This window comes from Sciurus carolinensis, chromosome 1 (assembly GCF_902686445.1).
Source record: "Sciurus carolinensis chromosome 1, mSciCar1.2, whole genome shotgun sequence".
In the NCBI taxonomy this organism is placed as follows: domain Eukaryota; kingdom Metazoa; phylum Chordata; class Mammalia; order Rodentia; family Sciuridae; genus Sciurus; species Sciurus carolinensis.
Genome location: NC_062213.1, coordinates 196,702,006 through 196,717,621, shown reverse-complemented (window position 1 = coordinate 196,717,621; position 15,616 = coordinate 196,702,006). Strand labels below are relative to the sequence as shown.

General features: G+C 63.7%; 1 protein-coding gene across 4 annotated transcripts in view; it reads left to right on the top strand.

Annotated features, from left to right (window-relative positions):
• Igsf21 (immunoglobin superfamily member 21) overlaps positions 1 to 15,616 on the top strand; it is a 215,993-nt gene that overhangs the window by 115,859 nt on the left and 84,518 nt on the right. For 3 of the 4 annotated variants that reach the window (XM_047561331.1, XM_047561341.1, XM_047561351.1), the window contains exon 3: positions 11,526 to 11,647. In XM_047561331.1, the coding sequence (XP_047417287.1) occupies positions 11,526 to 11,647 (122 nt within the window). Of the gene's footprint in view, positions 1 to 10,930; positions 11,134 to 11,525; positions 11,648 to 15,616 lie in introns of those variants that run through there. The other variant, XM_047561358.1, reaches the window with a different exon arrangement.

Here is a 15,616-nt window from a genome sequence, read left to right as displayed (position 1 = left end):
TCCCTTGACCCTCCGGATCCCCTCTCGTCCTTCTTGAGGCCCAGAGGCTGACCCGTACCGACGGCCTCGCTGGGCAAGGTGTGGCCTTTCCGTTACTGTAACAGTCGCCCGAGGGATCGCCGTGTGAAGACAAGAGGTTCGTTGCAGCTCACGGTTCTCCAGGTTCCCTCCTTGATCCGCTGGCCCCAGGCTTCTTGCCTCTGCCGGGGCAGCTGTCACGGCAGGTGTGTGTGGACAGAGCCTCTCGGCGCCTGGGGGAGCAAGAGGAGAGGAGGAGGGACTGGGGCCCCTCGGTCACCTCCAAGGCGCCCTCGGTGACCGGAGACGTCCCCGTGGGCCCACACCTCAGAGGTCTCACCGCCTCCCGGTACCGCCACCCTGAGGACCAGGCCTCCACCACGCAGGCCTCTGGGGACATTGTGGACCCAGACCAGAGCAGGCACCTTGCCGCTGCCTCCCAGCGGGGTTTGGCCAAGGGCTGGCACCAGCAGGAGAGGGGAGGCCGGTGGAAACGGGGTCCCGGTCCTCACTCCACAGCCCCTCCCTGCTGGCTCCCCGTCCCCTTGTCCCTCCGCCGACCCAGGTGGCTCTCAGCAAACGGAGACCTGGAACCATCAACCAAAGTGGCCCCAGCAGGGGTGCAGTGGAGGTGTCCCTCCTCCGGACGAGGGTGGAACCCTGCTCAGGCTGAGCCCTTCGCATCCGCCCTGGTCTCCGTGGGGACGCTGGGTCGTATTCAGTGGGCAGCGGCCAGGGCTGCAGGGGTCAGGCAGCTTCCCAGTGCAGGCCGCGCTGGAAGACTAGCTCCACAGGGTCCCCGCCCTCTCCACGGGGTCTCCCCAGCTCCAGTCGGGCTCCTCGGCTGGCGGCTGGGGGCTCCAGAGACAGGACGCAGCAGTGGCCGGCCTCTGAGCTGGAGTCTGGACACCGGTCCCCCTCCATTGCTGCAGACCCCACCGGTCAGACCAGCCACAGGAGGAGCCCGGTTTCAAAGGAAGCGATCACAGGCCCCTCTCCCAGCATGGGAATGTGGAAGGACATGGGCCATCTTGAATCCAACGCCATCCCCTCCTTGTTTGCTGAGAGCTGGGCTCACAGAACCGTCCAGGGTCAGACCTGCCCCGCGGATTGCGCTCATTTCACCCTCCCTGGGCTTTCGTTCTTAACGAGGTGACTCTGAACTTGCATGGACTCCCCACGTCCACCCTGCCGTCCACGGGCTCCCACCCGGGCAGGGCTCGGGCTGGCTGATCTGATGCAGCAGGACGCTGATACGTGCAGACCGTTGGGCGTTTATGTGACTCAGATGGCCCAGCCCGATTTTTGGAAGATGTGCAGGCTGCGTCCGAAGGTCCCCAAGATGGAAGGATGCACTGGGTGCCTGGGAGTCTGTATTCTTGGCGTGGCGCGGCCCTGTGGCCGGAACTCGTCACCGGGTCTCCCCGCTGCTGCACCCTGCAGGCGGAGGAAGGCTCAGGGGCAGTGTGTCCCTGAGCGGGAGGCCCAGCTCCGCCCACTCTTCTTGGACAGGTCATTCCATCACTCGGACCTCAGTCTCTTCCTCTGAAAACTGGGGTGGACATAGTTGTCTCTTCGGGCTGCTGCACAAATGGAATCTGGTGACACGCACAGGGTCGTGGTCCCTCCTGTCAGGTGCGCAGCCTCTCCTGTCCACTCTGGGAGGCTCAAGCCCCCGTTACCCAGGCCACATCTAGCACAGCTCTGGCACATAGTAGGCAATCAGGAAACCTTCGTCAAATCCAACTGACTGTCAAACTGAGCAGCTGCAAAAGAAGAAAGAAGATAGGCCGTGCGTGAACTACAGGAGCAGGACCTGCCCGCTGCCCTGGTTAGCAGGTGGGCAGGCGGGTGCAGGCCACGTCGGCAGCCAATCCTGCTGGCACAGCCCCGTTGTCTGCGGTGGCTGCTGTGCACGGCGGGCCAGGCAGATTGGCACAGCAGGTCCCTCCCCGAGAGCAGCAGCCCCTCCTGACTGGGTCAGCAGATGGGCACAAGCTGAGCGGCTGTCCCCACGAGCCTGTGCTGCCTGCAACCTGGCCACACAGGTGAGCTCACGCTGGGTGGCGCAGGGCGGGAGTGTTGAGTGTGACCCTGGAGGGACATGCAGGCCTCTGAGCCAGAGCCTGGTCCACAGATGCTGGGGTCAGATGGGACTCAGCCTGGCCTCCGCCCCACACCTGCCCAGCCGCTCGGGGATCCAAGACTCAAGCTCACATCCCGGGAAGTGGGTCCAGGAAAATGGCCTCTTCTCTCTGTCCCCAGAGCCTCTCTCCAGACCCGGGGGTCTTGTCCCTGACCCACGTGCTCGCTGCAGCTGGGGGTCTCTCTGTGCTGAGGAGGAAACCCAGCTACACTCTGCCACTGAGCTACGTCCCGGCCTTTCATTTAGTTTGAAGGGGGGTCTCAGGAAGGCCTCGGACTCCCCTACCTCAGCCTCCCAAACTGCTGGGGTTGCAGGCATGACCGCCATGCCCACTCAGGGGGACCGGGAGCACCGGTCACTCCTGGGCTGGACGCCTTCGGTGGCCCCGCTCCTGCCAACAGAGTAATCGTGATAATAGCCTCTACCAGGCTGGGCGATACGGCTGTGGCAGGAGCGTGGGGACCCCACAGTCCTTCCAGGCCCCTCCCTCAGCGCTTCACAGGGAGGAGCCCAGCACCCTCGGCCAGTCAGGGACGGCACTGGGCCCGCCCTTACTGCAGACGGGAGCCTGGCCTCCTCTGCCCCTGCCAGGCCCTCCCCGCCTCCCCCGCCGAGGCTCCGATTCTCGTTAACAATGCAGAGTCCGGGTTCCAGCCGGGGCTCTGAATGCGACCCTCCAGAGCGGGTCAGATGGACACGTCCACACCCCAGGCCCCACTGGCCCTGGCGATCGCACGTGGGCTGAAGTCTAGGCGTCGGCCACCCTGCAGTCCTTCCCATCTCCCTGCAGGGGGTCGCAGGGCGCCCTGGCCCGGGTCAGGGGGAGTGCCGGCAGCCCGGGGGTTGGGTCACCACTGTGGCTCTTGCGTCCAGTGGGTGGAGACTGGGCGTGGGAACATCGAGGGGCCAGGCTGGCCTGCTGCTTCTCCTGCCCGGGAGGCACCGCTGCCCCCCCCCTGCTCGCTTACCTCCCAGTCCCCGCCTGGAGGAGGGAGCGGCGTCCCCTGGCCTTGCAGCCGCGGGTGCAGGTGGCAGGTGGGCACGCGCCGTGGCACGCACTTTGTTAGGATGCCAATAAACCCGAGTGTTCTGGAAGCGCCTGCGGACTCCTTGTGGGCGCTCGGTGGGCTGGCCGTCCACACGCGGCCTCCACCTGCTCACACCCTGGCACACCTGCCTGGGCACCTGCCCAGTGGGTGCGGGTCCAGGAGGAAGCCGCCGCTCCCCCGCCTGCATTCTCGCCCCTTCCCGGGCTGCCGTCTGCCATCGCGCGGTAACCAGATGAGACAAGGCAATTTAGGACACCAGCTGTCGCTGTCAAAGCCGGACTCCCGCACAGGCCGGGGGAGGCCGATTACCCCGCCCAGCCCTGCCGGAGCCGCAGCTCCCCGGACACAGAGCAGGCTGGAACCCGGCCACCCGGAGAGCAAGGGCACCTGACTGCAGGCTTCCCCCTACTTCCCGTCCCCGGGGTCTGGCGTCCCCCTCCCCTGTCCCCCATGTCCCTGGCCACACCTCTGGCCCAGCTCCAGGCGTGGGAGCTGAAAGAGCCGCTTCAGGGTGGAGAACAGGTGGGTGGGAGGGCTGGGTGGAGAGTGGCCCGGGTTGCCTTGGCAACAAGGCCAGGCGCCCTGCGCCCCTCCCCCCACACCGCAGACCCTCAGGTGGCCACCCGGCTGACCCTGCCTCCTCTCCACCTTCATTTTCTCACCTCCTCCAGGAGCACCCCTGCCTAGGTGTCCCTCTGCCTGGGATACCCTCTCCCTTCCCGGCCCCCAACCCAACCGTCATCCAGCCCTGCTGCTGGGGACCCTGCAGGACTTGGAATCAGACCCAGGCCCGAGCCCCCACTTGGCCACTCTCCAGCCGGCAGCCTGGCAAGTGGCCTCCCTCCTCCGGCCACAGGCTCTGCACCTCTAGAAGACGTTCGTTTCCGTGGAAAACGACGGGCTGAGAGAGTCCACCGTGGGCCGGACGGGGTTCTAGAAGCTGCCCGGCGCTCCTGGGCTGCAGCCCGACTTGAGAAATCAGGACGCGCACGTCTCAGAAACCGCGGGGAGCCGGGCCCCTGCTGTCCCCTCCGCGTGGTCTGCAGCTGCCCACAGCTTGCCTGGCTCGGCAACAGACTCACAAAGGCACTAGCGCCCAAAATGTAGCACGGGGTCGCTGGGCCTCAGTGACCCTTCCGGCGGCTTAGCTGGTCCGGCCCGACTTGGTCCTGGACCTCCAAGGGAGTTTTCTTGGCAGAATTTCCAGTGTCTGAGCCCAGGACAAGTCCACTGCAGTAGACCAGAAGTCCGTTCTTTCCTTGACTGATTCTGTATCCACTTCACAAATGCATATCGAGGATGCACTACGTGCCGGTCCCCACACCGGATACGCAGGGTTGAATGAGATGGGAAAGGGCCTTCTAAGCGACAGTTGCTTGGTGGAAGATTCTAGAATGCTCATCACCTTCCACGGCATAGAAACAGAGCTTAATAGTAGTGTTCGCTTCCCACTGCCACTTCACAGGATGCTTCTGCCTATTCCTGTTCCTTTGGTGTTTCTAACAATTCTGGGTCATAAGCTCAATCAACAACCCTCATTTTCCAGATGAGAAAACCGAGGGTCAGAGATGATCTGGGATCTGCCTGAACACCCAGAGCCAGTGAATGAAGCTCCCCCGGCAGAACCAATTCTTCCCAAGCTTGGCTCAGTGTTCTGGCTGACATTTGTCCCTTGCGTGATCTCGTTTAATGACCTTCTCTGAGGCCACCCTGTTGGGCAGTGATCCCTCACGCCCATTCACAGCCAGGGAGGGTGACCAGCCAGAGCTGGGATTTGAACCTGCGCCGGGCTGAGGCAGGATCCCAGGGCACCCACTCCTCCATAGCTAATCAGTGCATTAAAACCCTCCTTTCAAACACTCCCTTTTGGCTCCTGGACATGGAGACCTCAGCTGCTCTGTTTTCAAGAGAGCAAATTCCTTCCCGGCTGGAGAGGAGGTAGGATAATGTAGGCAGGCAATTTAAACAGCTCCGGCGAAAGCAGCAGTTTCCACTCTGCCACTATTACACTTCCCAGCCGCGGCGGGATTGGCCCATAAGTGGGATATCAAGTTTATTACAGCTATTTCCAACCTGTAATTGGTTTTGTGGAACACAAAGAGAAGGAGGTGGGAGGGTGGAGGTGATTCTCCCCCTTACTTCCTTTTCTTTTTTTTTTTTCATTTTCAAACGATGGCACCCAGGGATGTTGGGAGGCTGCTGAAGTTGAAGACTTATCATTATTATTTTTTTTAATTAAATCGCAGCTAGTTGGCCAGCAGGCTCTCCAGCTGCCGGTTGGACTACGTCCATTGACCTGGCCACAGTCAGGTTTGCTGGTGGGGGGCAGCCGCACCCTGGGGGTATGGGGAGCCAGGTAGCAAGGGCTGGCTGGTTGGAACGAGAGCTCAGAGGTCACTGTGCCCTGGTCTCCTTAAGAGACTTTTAGGGAAACTGAGGCCCAGGGGGAAACTGTGCTGAGGGGCCTGTGGGACTCACGCCCAGCTTCCGGCCTGTCAGGGAGAGGTAGCGCCACGGGTCATTTGGGGAATTCGTAGCAGAGACGCTGTCAGAGCGGGAGGGAAAAGAACCGCTCTTTCTTAAGCACTGATGACGCATCTGCTGCCCACTCTGGCCACCTCCCTACTTTGGACGTAAGTAAAAACCAGTAATAGTGAAAATGTGTGGGACACTTTGCCAAACAGTCACAAGTTCATGTTTGCAAGCAATGCCTAGCGTAGAGTAAGCACTCACCAAGCGCCAGCTGCAGTAGTGTCCCCTTATCTGGGCTTCATTTTCTGTGGTCTCAGTTACCCATGGTCAACCCAAATCTGATAATATGACATGGACAATCTAGAAACAAATAACCCATAAAATTTTACTATTTTGCCCTTCTAAGTAGTGTAATGAAATCTCACACAATTCCACTCCATCCTGCCTGGGACGTGAATCCTTCCTTCATCCAGAGTATCCACCCTCTATGTATTACCCTCCTGTTAGTCACTTCATAGCCAACTTGGCTATCAGATAGGGTGTCACCGTCTTCCCCGTGCATGCACGGAAATGAGAGGGAGAGATTCCATGCATATAAGTTCTAGTATACTGTTATAATTGTTCTATTGTTAGTTTTCTGTTAATCTCTTACTGTGCCTAATTTATAAATTCAACTTTATCAGACGTATGTGAATATAGGAAAACATAATATCTATAGGGTTCAGAACTCTGAGGTTTCAGGCATCATTGGGGTCTCAGAACTTATCCTCCATGGACAGAGAGGACTACCAAATTATTGCTTCCTTCTCTGTTATTATTACCACGTGCTGGGCAGGCCCTCTGTGCGCACGCTCTTTTGCACTGAATTCTTACTCCAGTGCCTCCTTGGTAGAGTCCCACTTTGCAGATGAAGAAACAGAAGCACAGAGACCTCTCCAAGGTCAAACAGCAGTATGAAGAGCAGAGCTGGGATCTGAATCTCGGGCTCTGTGACCCCCAAAGCTTCTCATTCTGCTTTGCCAGACCCCCACGCCTCCGCCCTCCAAAAAGTCCCCCGGGCCTCCCTTTCCCACTAGCCCCTGCCGAGGGTCAGCCCGACCTGCGGCGTGTGCAGTTCACTTGCTTCTCGGCTTCAGTTTCTTCATCTGCAAAGGAGTGAGGACACGCAGCTTCCAGAGCAGTTCGTGTAACAAGGGCCCCGTGTCGACGGCCCCTGGAGTCCCATCTCCAGAACCCCGTGAGATAACGGAGGCGAGGGTCCGGGGGCACCGTCCGTCCCTGCAGGTGCTGGTGGGCTTTTTGCACAGACGAGTAGGGGCGCTTGTGCCTGGTCGAGGCGTGTCCTCTGCCTGACAAGGACGTTCTCCTGCGACCTCTAAGGAAGACCAGCCACTCCTTTGGGGCCTCGCTGCAGCCTGGGCTGAGGCTACCGGTCAGCTGGGTCAGAGAGCCCGAGGGGACTGCAGCCTGGGCCCCCCAGACTGTCCTGGCGAGTCTGCCTTGGAAACAGCAAGCGTGTCCGCCCTTCCTGCAGCCCGGGGCCAGGGTGAGGGCCCACCCGTCCCTTCCACCCTTCACCCGCGGGCTCAGCGCTCGGCCGGCCAGGTGCAGGACAGGTGGAGGAAGACCCCACCTCAGGATCCCGTCTTGGGGGGCGTCCACATTCCAGGGCCCTTTGCCTCGTCCATCAAAATCTCCGGAATGAGTGAGGACATCAGGCGTTTCAGAAGCAGCCCTGGGACAGGGAAGTCCTGCGCGTCCCCTCCTGTCCTCCCTGGGCAGAGCTGGTCCCCTCTGCCACGTCAGCGTTGCTGTCCGTCCCGGCCTGGCCCCACCTCCGGCACTTGCTCAGAGCGTCCCGGGTTCTGTTTTGGGGCTGCTTCGAGGGGAGTGAGTTCCTGGGCCTGCTTCCTCTTCCGCAGGGTGTGGCCCCCCGCACCCGCCTGCCCCCTGGGTTCAGCGCCTCCCCTCGTTCCCTGACGTCCTGCAACCTCGGCATTTCAGCAGGAGCTGGGCTGCCCAGCGGCCCTGCCCAGGAGGGGCAGCAGGTACGCTTGCCCTCCTCTCCCGCCTCCCCAGGAGGACGCTGTGTGAGTCCCGCCCTACAGATGAGGAAACCGGGGCTTGCGGAGAAAAGGGGCTTGTTCAGGTGCAGAGGTACCCACGGGAACCCAGGATTTGTCCGGGCCGGGCAGGAAGCTGCTCTGGCTCCGTGCTCAAAACCTCCGAAGGGCGGGAAGAGCCAGCTGGGACTGAGGGGCCCTGGAGGCACCCGCCTCCCCCAGGAAGCCTTCCCGGATGACCCCTCCCTGCAGGGCAATTCTCGACTCCTCCAGAACGTCATCGGGTGACACTGGCAAACACCTGTTGCCTGGCAATGTCTTCCTGACAGGTCTCAGCTGATTGTGACCACAGGCCTCCCCACCAGACCCTGAGTGACCTTGGGCCAGGGGGCCTGTCTGCATCTCACTTCCTCTCTCTCCTGGGGCCCAGGACTCTGCCTGCAGGTCTCAAATCTGAGCAAGTTTCCAGAATTGAAGCGCAGGTGTCTTCCAGCATACCTCAACTAGTACCCAGCACACCTCAACTAGTACCCAGCACACCTCAACTAGTACCCAGCACACCTCAACTAGCATTCAGCACACCTCAACCTAGCACCCAGAACACCTCAACTAGCACCCAGTGCACCTCATTTAGCACCCAGTGCACCTCAACTAGCACCCAGCATACCTCAACTAGTACCCAGCGCACCTCAAGTAGCACTCAGAGCACTTCAGCTAGCACCTAGCACATTTCAACTACCACCCAGCGCACCTCAACTAGCACTCAGCACACCTCAACAAGCACCCAGCGTACCTCAACTAGCACTCAGCACACTTCAACCTAGAACCCAGCACACCTCAACCTAGCACCCACAACACCTCAACCTAGTACCAAGCATACCTCAACTAGCACTCAGCACACCTCAAGTAGCACCCAGCACACCTCAACCTAGCACCCAGAACACCTCATCTAGCACTCAGGCACCATCTGCCCACAGCCTATGACCCCTGCCAAGCCCCCACCCACCTCTTCCTGGCGGGCGTACAGAAGACCCTCCTTGCAAACAGCTACTCACCTGAGAAGGTCCGGCCTCCCTTTACCTGGCCTCCCCTGAGGCAGCGGAGGTGGGAGGACCGTGGCCAGACCCCAGCGTGGTGCCCGCCCCCAGCTCTCATCCTGGAGCCCGAGCCAGATCAGCCTTTCCAGGGCCTGAGGCCCAGGACGGCCCCTTCCTCCAGCGGAGGACCCCAGCCGGGCAGCCCCGGAGGAGGACACGCAAATAAAGCCCAAGAGCCCAGGCTCGTCCTTGAAACCCGCCGTCCCGTCCCTCGTCCCTCGCCCCTCGCCCCTCGTCCCTCAGCCGGAACCGCGGCTGCGATTTACGACTCGAAGTTTCCGCGCCTGGGTGTGCGGGCTCCGCGTGGGGCGCGGGTGTATTTTCCTAGTAATAAAACCCGCAGTCCCGGAGAATAATTTGAGGAGACAGTTTTACTGACAGATTTTTTCTCTTTTGTGTAATAAAAAAAAATGGAGTGAGATTTGAGATGGGCGACGCGGCCGGCGTGCTGCAGGAGGAGATAAGGAGCGCACCTGACCGGCGGCTGGGGACGCGGGCGTGGGCAGGCCGGGACGTCCCTCCGCGCTCTGCAGGCCCCGTGCCCTCCACCCCTCTGTCCCCAGGGGCCGGCCCGGCCAAGGGCCTTGCTACACTGCACCCTGGCCGGTGGGCCCAGACCCAGGGCCTCCCAGCACCCGGGGCCTCGCCCACCCCCGTCGCCTCTTCCGGCCTCCGAGTCTCCCCTGCGGAGTGGGGAGGGCCATCCTCCGTCTGCCCGCTTCCCAGGACTCTGGGCCCCCCACGCCGTGGCGGAAAGGTGGGCTTCCCGGGGTCTCCCGGCCTCGGTGCTCCTGACGTCAGGCCCAGGGATTTCTCTGGGGTCAGCCTCCTGTGTCCTGAGATGGCCAGCACCATCCCTGGCCTCTGTCACCTGGATGCCAGGACCAAGATCCCCTCCCCGTTGTGACAACCCAAAACGTGTCCAGCACTTGCCAAATGTCCCTGGCAGGGAAGGGGGACAAAACGGACCCTGGTGGAAGGCCCTGGTTGGAAGGTACTTCGGCGGCTCCTAAGGGTCAGATGGTCGCGGGCTGGGCAGGGGGCGGTGGAGGAGGAGAGGCCCTGCCCGGGGAGCCCGAGTCGGGCCTGCACCCTGGGCTGGGCGTCGAGAAGCCGGATGGGGCTCGGACCCCCAGGAAAGCTGTGCCACTGGCCTCTACCTCGCCCTGGACGGCCGGCCTGGACCTCCTGGGTCGCGCTGTGCGACGTGGCCCAGCGTCAGGGGTCTGTTCAGGGCAGGCCCCTCCCCTGGCCCCACAGGAGCCAGGCGCCCACCATCCTCCTCCATGCCGTCCCCTGCTCGACGCCGGGCCCTGTGCTGCAGGGAGGCCAGGTGATGAGCCCTGGTCCCTACCTCCCGACTGCACAGGTGCACAGGGCGGAGAAGCCAAGGCCTCGGGAAGCGGGGGAGAGGCCGGCTTGGTGAACCCTAAGGGGGCCGCAGGGGACGTCGGTCCTGCGCTGATGCCCCTCGGGGCCCAGAGTCAGTGAAGGCGAGGTCGGCCTCCCGACCCTCCCGCGCTGACAGAGGCCTCCTCCTCCTTAGGGAGCACGCAGTCGGGGGAGAGGAGACCTGTGCCTGACACACAGTTGGTGCTCAATAAATGCTGGCTGGGTTGCACTGAATCTGTGTCCCCTGAGCCACGGAGGCCAGCAGATGTGGCCCGAGTCTGCCTGGGTGCAGATGTGCCCAGAGGAGCCCAGCCGTGCCCTGGGCCAGTGCCCCAGCCAGAGGACAGTCCCGGCTGCAGAGCCCGCCTGTGCTCCTCCCGCCCCTGGAGAATGTGTCCCGGGCGCCGCCCGCGGCCTCCTCTCGGCCGCCTCCCCCAGCGAGCGAGCGGCGGGGAGCTAATTCCTCTTCTGCAGGCCCAGGCATGAGGCTGTTAGCGCGGAGCCCAGCTGAGCCGGAGAGGCCGCGAGCCCGGTCTATAATAGAGTTGCTGAGACAAGCGGAAAACGGCAGCCGCGTAAACAGATAAATAATTGAAGCGGCGACAACACACACCTTCCTCTCTGTGGAGTAACACTTTCATTAGCGGGAGGCGGCGGGGCGGGACGCGGCCGGACGCGGGGCTCTGCTGCCCACCCGCTGGGAGAGCTGACTCCCGGCAGCCCCGCCCGGGCCCCTGCCTCCCGGGGCCTCGGTGTCCCCAGGTGGAATGGCAGCTGGGGGCTCCCTCCTGCCTCCCACGGGCCATCCCAGCACAGACCCCTTTTCTCGGGGCGACTCCCTGCCTCCAGCCTCCCACCCTGTGGGACGGTCCTCAGCCTAAGGCCAGAGGGAGCTGGTGAGTGGGCCGCGGGCCTGGCCCTCGCGCCATGGCTTCAGGGACGTCCAGCTGTCCCTGCCGCCAGCTCCCAGCGCCCTCGCCCCCACTGCCTTCTGCCCCGGGCACTCTGAGCCGGACGTCCACCAAGGACGGGGCTCTTTTCCCGCCGGGGCCTCCCCTCCTGCTGCCCCTGCCTGGACCGCACGCCCTCCTCTGCTCCTGGGGGCACCTAGGCCTGGCTTCCTCCAGGACGCCCCGGCGCCGGCCTCCCCGGGGTGTCCACTCCAGTCCTCTCTCCTTCTCTCCTCTGGCCGAGGCTCTGGGGTCAGGCTGACCCTGCAGGGCCCACTCCCACTCTGGTCCCGTGCACGGCGCCGCTGAGCGCTCACGGCTGCCTCTGCTCTGTGCAGGTGACGGACGGCGGCACCATCAAGCAGAAGATCTTCACCTTCGACGCCATGTTCTCCACCAACTACTCGCACATGGAGAGCTACCGCAAGCGGGAGGACCTGGTGTACCAGTCCACCGTCAGGTGAGGCTGCCGCGGGCAGGGGGCGGGCAGGGAACCTGAGGCCACTGAGCCAGAGAGGGCAAGCGGGCGCCCACATCACACAGCCAGGAGTGACCGAGCTGCAGGCTCGGGAAGGACACAACCCAACCCCTGGACTCGCAGGCCAGAGGCAGCAGGGGAGGAGGGGGAGGCCTCCCTGTTTTCCAGAAGGCCATGGAACAGGCTAATCGGGTCCCGTTCAGGCCCGCCATTTTCCAGGTGTGTGCCCAGCCCTCCTCCCACGCAGAAGGACCCCCGGCCTGTCCTCCCCTGGCCTCTCCCACCTGCTGGTCTCTCTCCCCCTTTGGTGGCCTGGCAAACTCCTCCCCAGCCTTCAGAACCCCAGGCAGCTGGGCCACGTGTGGGGCGCTTCCCTTGGACCAGCCCCCACGGTGGGCCGCTGTCCCGGGCTCCGGCCTCCTCCAGGGCACCCCTGCGTTGGCGGAGGGCAGACCCGCCGCGTGGGGCACACTCCGGTGACACCAGCCGCGGGTCCTGCACCCTCACCTGCGCTCCTGGGTGGCTGGGCCTCCAGGACGCACCCGAGGCCACGTGCCTCTGGTCGTGACCCAGGGCAGGTGAGGCCGCAGCCCCGGGGGACCCCAGCTCCCCTCAGCTCGAACCCGGCCTGGCGCACAGTAGGTGCGCACCAAGATCAGTGAAATGAGCCGAGGGCCTGGGCAGTGGGCCCTTGGGCCTCAGGTTCCTGGTGGGTAAAGCTGGACCACGGGACAGGAAGGGGCCAGGGCGCCTGCAGCCCTGCAGGGGACGCGGCCGGGTCCCCCTCCGTCTGCTCCGGTGGGAAGGGGAGGTGGCCTGCTCCGCAGGGCGCCTGCCGGCGGGTCCCCTCTCAGGGTCGGGACCGCGGTCGCCTCGGGGAAGCTGCGACCAAGGGCTCTGAGACGGCGAGGGGCCGCCCGTGCACCGTCCACCCACTGGTCGCTTCTCCTGGACCCACAAGGGATCAGGCACCTTAGTATCAAGTCCCTCCTGGGATGAGCCAAGCGGCCAAGATGGAGCAAGAGGGGGACTCGTGTTGGAGAAGGTCGCCGTCCCGCAAGCAGAGGCCGCCGTGCAGCCAGTGGACTCTGGGTGGTCTCCAGCCTCCGGAGGCCTGACCCTGCCTGCTGACCGGCACCCGGGTCCCTGAGGAGCCCACCCCCCGCCTCTCCGCCCTGTCCCCTCTGCTGCCCCTGTGCTGGCGCGGCCTCCAGGGCGGCTCCTTGGCCTCCGGAGTGTCACTGAGCAGACCTCGGGCCTCTGCCCGCGGGACCTCGGGCCGCGGCCTCCCTGCCCGCGCTTCCCCCTGGCCCAGCAGCCCAGGCCTCCCTGACGGCGGAATGGGGGGGATCGTGTCCCGTGGCCAAGTGGGACGCTGGCCTCCACACCCGCCTCGCGTGAGTGGATCTCGGGCCGGTTCCTCCCACGGTGAAGGCCGCAGCCTGCCGGCCGCAGCCCCGCCGCCTGAGAAGCAAGCCGCCATCGAGGGCGGCACAGCCGAGGCTGCCGCCCTCCCCGGTGACCCTTCCTCCCCACGCGGAGCAGACTCACCTTTTCACGAGCCTCGTGAAGCCTGCTGCCTACACGCTCGGTCCTCCCAAACCGCCCAGGCGAGTGGTATTGTTACGACTTCTCTGGTCCAGAGGCGATTTTTTTTAACAGAAGAGGTCAAAGTTGAGTAAGGTCAAGAGTCAGCACTGGAATGGCATGGTCAGACATCAGGCCACCTCCTTCTGCCCCTCAAGCTTCTTGACTGATACTCAAGAAAACCAAGGCTCAGAGAGGTTATGAATTTACCCAAGGTCACACAGCGACCCTGACTTAGCCGAGTCCCAGTGCCTTTGTTCCCTGTGTGAGGACTGGCTCTCCTCATCCTTCTCCCTGAGCCGCGTGACACGGGTGGTCCTCCTAGGCGGAGAGCTGAGCCACTGAAATCTCATGGGATCGTAGAGAGCCGCCCCTCGCCTCCGACCAGGGGCAGGAGGGGGAGTCGCCAGGCTGCAGGGCCTGGGGCTGCGGGGCTGGGAGTCCACATTCACATATAAATGGAGATAGTTACAAATTAATGCATCTCAACTGGAGAGTCCCGCTGCCTGTCTGAGCTGCGTCCTCCGGTCCTCCTGTCCTCCTCCGCTGTCCTCCTGGTTGGGGACATTAATGGATTGGCTGCAAGGCGTCCGTGACTCCCCAGCCCCTCCCCTCCTGGTGTGCCCCAGGGACCAAGTTGGAGTGGGTGGCGTGGGTGGCGGGCAGCTCGGCACCCTGGCGGCACAAGCTCGGGGACAGGTCACCACCCCCGAGGACCGCAGAGGCCCCTTCCTCTGGCGCCTCCCTAGCTGGATCGGCAGGTGAGGGTCGGCAAGAGACCCGGGCACGGTGCCCAGGGGGACAAGAAAGGCGCATCCAGGAGGGAGACAGCGAGGGGAGCCGGTGCCGTGGACGGGGGTCCCCACGGCGGTCCTGAGATGAAGGGCAGCCGGGTGCGGCGCCCGGAGGGAAGGTGTTCAGCCAGCGCCGCCCGCGAACCTGGCACTGGGACTGGGAGTGAGGGACTGTCACAGAGCAAGACCCACCTCTGGGGCCACAGAGCCCACTGGTCGGTGGCCAGTTCCCTGTGGACCCGGGAAGGCAGCCTGGCGGCAGCCGCGGCCATGAGCAGGGAGGGGCCGTCTGGGGAGAAGGCGGAGGGCGGGGCCTCCGGAGCAGAGGGACCACCCAGTTTCCCAGGGAGGCTTCTGGAGAGGCCGCGAGGTCCCCTCCTGAGGCCTGACAGAGGGGACTGCGTGGGACTCTGGTCCGCTGTGCGTGGTCGCACCCCAGGGAGAGAGGCCAGGCAAGGACGCAGGGCGGTGGGTCACTGGGCCCAGCCCTGCTTCTCACGGAACTTGCTCTTTCCTGGCTGGGACTCTGCCTCTCAGCATCATCTCCCCGCGTCCTGGAACCCCGTCTGTAAAGGCCACCAAGGTCTGTCAGGCTGACCTGTGTTCCTCTGGGCAGCGAGGAGCCCCTGGCCTGCCGTCCTTGCTTCTTACTTTATTTTTGTTGTTGTTTTTATTTACTTATTTGTTTGGTGCTGGGGGTGCCAATGCTGAGCCACATCCCCAGTCCTTTTAGTTTTTATTTGGAGACAGACAGGCTCTGGCTAAGTTGCTGAGGAATTTCCTAAGTTTGCAGAGGCTGGCCTCAAACTTGTGGTCCTCCTGCCTCAGCCTCCAGAGTCCCTGGGATTATGGTGTGTGCCACTCTGCCTGGCCATCAGTTGCTTTGTAAAGGACCACCTGGGGGTCCATGGGTGGGCCGGGTCTGTAGGATCCTCTCCCTGGGGGTCCGCGGGTGGTGCCGGGTCTGTAGGATCCTCTCCCTGGGGGTCCATGGGTGGGCCGGGTCTGTAGGATCCTCTCCCTGGGGGTACGCGGGTGGGCCGGGTCTGTAGGATCCTCTCCCTGGGGGTCCGAGGGTGGGCCGGGTCTGTAGGATCCTCTCCCTGACCTCGCGTTTCCGGCTGTGGTGTGTCTGCCACCTGTTAGGGAGGAGCGGACATGGCGAGGCCTCCTTCCCTCTCCTCTGCCCTCACTCTGGCCAGTGTGGGCACCCAGGTCCCCTCCCCCAGGGACCACCAGAGTGACCCAGCCGCGGACGTCCCGAGGAGCAGCCTGTCCCGGGACCGGTGACGAGGTGGGCTGGGTCCTGGCCCGTCCCCCAGGGGGCGGCACCTCCAGGCTGCCCCCACCCGGAGCTTCCCCGGCTGCCCGCCCGCTGCCCACGCCTCCGTTCCAGGGACCCCTGGCTCCCCAGCCGTGCCAGGCTCTGCTTCTCGGGGCCGCCCCAGGGGAGACGGGAGACGGGAGAGGTGAGGGTCCCCTCTGCTCCTGAGCCCAGCGTCCGCCATGCTCGCCCCCAGCACCTGTGCACCTGGGCAGGAGGCGGAGGGCAGCCGGGTGCCTGGGGACA